This window comes from the organism of the source record quoted next, unplaced genomic scaffold (assembly GCF_019419815.1).
Source record: "Pyrus x bretschneideri cultivar Hongxiangsu unplaced genomic scaffold, Pyrus_bretschneideri_v1 Contig62, whole genome shotgun sequence".
NCBI lineage: Eukaryota > Viridiplantae > Streptophyta > Magnoliopsida > Rosales > Rosaceae > Pyrus > Pyrus x bretschneideri.
The window spans coordinates 2,023,800-2,027,516 of NW_025999801.1; the positions used below are offsets into that span (position 1 = coordinate 2,023,800).

Sequence of the window (3,717 nt, forward strand, 5' to 3'; positions counted from 1 at the left end):
TTATTAATAAAATCTCTTTATAAAAAAAACATGATCAGCTTTAATCACATGATCTCAGTTTCGAAAGCCATAAACTTTTTAATGATCAAATGAATAATTGAATAAATAATTTCCAGGACATTAAATTTAAAAGATCAATATTATAAGTTTAAGAGAGGTTTATACTAATATAATAATTTTTGCAATAAATCGCATGATTATTTGAGCGCAATCAAAACGTACACACTGACACACAGACTCATGATCTATTCAAATCTTTATGTGATAAAAGTTTTATCATGCCTGCATCTTCCTAAATCACACTTAGACATCAAACCCCAAAGGACATCTAAAAAGCCTGATGATGAATTAAATTATTTAATCAAGTCATTTGGAAACCAGACAAAACCCAGAAGACAATCAAAATATAAAAAAAAACAATAATCTTATTTAATTTTTCATAACAATATTCTAAAGAACAGATGATCTGTGGATGGAAGTACAAATTTAAAAGCAGTACTCAAACAAACTAGCCCATCTAATCGAACTTAAACCAAACATTGTGACTGTGTTCTACATATATAAATAAAATTCAACAACAACAAACAAGTAATTTAAAGCTTAAGAGACAAATCAAGTCCAGAAGTATCTGTATCGGGTTTTGGAGGCTCACGGCCGAGAACATCACCACCAATGATTGGCCTGTTGATTCCGAAGTTTGAACCACCAAAATTGCGAGCAGAACCAATTTCCTGAACATACCTTGAAGCACTGATGCTTCCTGGAAGGCCTAATGTTTCACTGGAAGTAGTATTAGCATGAAGACCATCAAGGTTGAGCCTATCAAGGGAGGATTGAAAATTATTTATGAGGCCTCCTGGCCTTGATGATGACCAACCCCCGGAACCAACACCATGGCCAAAGCGTACCGAACCCGGAGGTCGAGGAGGACCATGGATAAGGCTTGTGAATCATGGAGTCCATCCTAATCCCAAGAGATCTACCATAAGATCCATAGAGAGGGTGTTGAGTGATACTTGAATATGGGCTATAATAAGGATGGGAATGTCCGAAGAAATTATGGTCCATTCCTAGTCCTCCTTGATGCCTTTTGGCCAAGGCACGCTCTTGTTTGTGAGCGTTTTGATGCCCTCCCAATGCTTGGGAAGTAGAGAAATCTCTCTTGCAAAAGTTGCATGTGAAAACCCTACTTTGGGGTTTTTTCCCATCATCACCACGCGGGTTCTCGTCTCTTGGCTCGTTGTGTTGAGATAATAATCCTAATCCCTCGGGGTTCGATGATGAACCCTGGTTCAGAGGGTTGAACAGAATGAGTTCCTTCGAGGACAACGCCCCTGACGCATGACCAGCGTCGTTGTTGGAAAGCTTCAGATCAAGCAAGGGACGAGAATTTTGTGTTGGTGATGATGATGATCCGGATGCCGGGGATGGCTGTTTAGGCTTGGGTTGTTCATCATCAGAATCATCGATAATGACTTTTTCTTTCATTTTCGTATTCATTTTTTGGTCAGGAAGATCAGGAGGAGGGAGAGGAGAAGCGCTATCTTTTTTTGGTGGTGGAGTGCCATCTGAGGCGGCTGAGATGTTAGAGGCTTCAAAAGGGCTTTGATATTCTTCTGTCATCTCATGAACTAATTAGAAAAGAAATTTTGGGCTTGATGAAAACGTTTGGAGACATCAACTCCTTTTTATTAAGGGTTTGAGTTAATGCTTATCGTTCATGTTAGGAAAGAAATCTCGTATCGTAGTTGTAATGTGCACAATAATAGCAAAAGATTAAAGTGGTGAGTAAGCTTTTGCTGAGATTTGGCTTCGAGGCCAAGACTTTGCCCCCAAAATAATTATATCATTCAAACAAAATTTGCAAGTACAATGTAATTCCGGCTATTTATGCAGATATACATGTCAAGCTTCTATGCTGTTTTCATACGGGTGGCAATCAGTGCTTTGACTTTTTAAGTAGCTTTATACTGGATTTGAACAACCAAAAACCCTACTTGCTAATAAGTTACAACCATGCATGGAAAATAATAGTATTATTAGAGAATCGGTAGACTTTCCTTTTTAAGTCAATTGCATATACATCCATCTAGTTAGGTGTAAAATTGTATGGAGAAAATGCTAGCAACGGTCCTTCATGTATACCACATTAATCAATAGTCAATTTCTGTTGAAAATCGTTCATGTGGCACACGATCGACTATAGGTGCTAAGAAAAAATAAACCTCGTCTTTATTAAAAAGAGATAATGTAAAAAATAAAATAAAAACAAATTATAGAGTTCTTTAATGTTACTAAACTCAAATGATATTACAAAAAAAATTATACTTGTCTTTGTCACTAGACTCAAATAATATTACAAAAGAAGAAAATAAATAACAGAGAAAGACCGGCAATTTATTTACAAATTGTTCAATATCAGTAAAAAGATACGTTGCATTTAACTATTAATTTATCCTTTAATTATAATCACCATTTTATATTTCCAGTCAAGAGTTTGAACCTTGAAGTCTACTCGTTTTTCCTTCTACCTAATTTGGCTTAAGCAAAAATCATGCAACTTATTGCAAGGAAAAAAATTACACAGAAAATCCAGCTTTGATAACATTAGATATGAACTGGTCTTAACTTTCAAGGTTGTGAGTTGATAATTAAGTTCAAAAATTTAATCAAACGCTTGCAGATAAGTTCAAAAATATAACTAAAGGTTAATGCATGCACAGTGAAAATTAGTTGTAACTTGAGTAACGTTAGTATCAGAAAAAGATATATAGTAGTTTTCCTAAACCGTATCAATAGTATTCATTGTAAACATGGAATTAAGATGCATGTATATCAACTTAATTGGCATCCAATTCTGAAAAACTTTCCTTTTTGGTGTTTGAAATTTTGAAATTTCACCACCACAAGTTGACTCTATATTTCGAATGTTTGATTTAAAATTTCTATATTTTCTGAAATGGAAGTGTTCCATACTACCATGGATTTAAAAAAAAGTTGAGCTATAAACCATTTTTGAATCAATGATACATCGTACTTTTTTTTCAAACCATTTTTCTTGTAACAAGTAATTAATCAAGACTGTCCAATCAAATGGATGCCATTAGAGCCGGCAATTATGTCCAATCAAGTGGTGTCACCGATAGTTCAATTTTGCATGCATAATGTATATATAGTAGTATGTGTAGAATATTGCAAACCTGAATCTGAATGCTAGTGGTATTATTGCTTCTTTACATTGGCCAAGGAGATGGGTTCGAAACTCGTCTCCATCATTTTTTTAAGTTTATTTTTATTAAATGCATAAGTTTCCACAAAATAATATAAAAACTCCACACAATAACATGAAAATTTGAACCCTGGCCCTCTAAATAGTTAAGGAAAAATAATATGCCACATTTCCACCTGTTGATTTGGTAAATTTGTTTGTGCTATTAAAATTTATAGAAGCTCAATTGAAAACTAAAGTTATTTTTTTGAACAAAAAAATTAAATAAAAAATTAAATTCTTAGTACTTTTTAAGGCCTCCAATTCACTTTCGCACGGGACCCCTGAAATCTCAAGGCCGACCCTGGATACCATGTTTGCCAATCTTCTATATTGACTTTTAGATGGGTGGCAATCAGGGAGTATGATTCTCTCCCATCTTTGTTTTTCCCTCCCCTCCCCTCCCCTCCTATTTGAACGGTCACGGTTAAGTCACGTCAACATCTTAT

At 34.8% G+C, this 3,717-nt stretch overlaps 1 protein-coding gene across 1 annotated transcript; it reads right to left on the reverse strand.

The window, feature by feature from the left end:
• Positions 1-593: 593 nt before the first annotated feature.
• On the reverse strand, positions 594-1,623 carry LOC103946239. Its single transcript, XM_048572691.1, has 2 exons — positions 914-1,623; positions 594-819 (listed from the first exon to the last, which is right to left on the reverse strand). The coding sequence occupies exons 1-2, from the start codon at positions 1,621-1,623 to the stop codon at positions 594-596; spliced, it is 936 nt and encodes a 311-aa protein (XP_048428648.1).
• Positions 1,624-3,717: the final 2,094 nt, after the last annotated feature.

Coding starts and splice junctions, on each gene's coding strand:
- LOC103946239 (XM_048572691.1), bottom strand. CDS start 1,623: ATGACAGAAGAATATCAAAGCCCTTTTGAAGCCTCTAACATCTCAGCC. Junction 820..913: donor TGGTCCTCCTCGACCTCCGG/GTTCGGTACGCT, acceptor CTCCCTTGATAG/GCTCAACCTTGATGGTCTTC.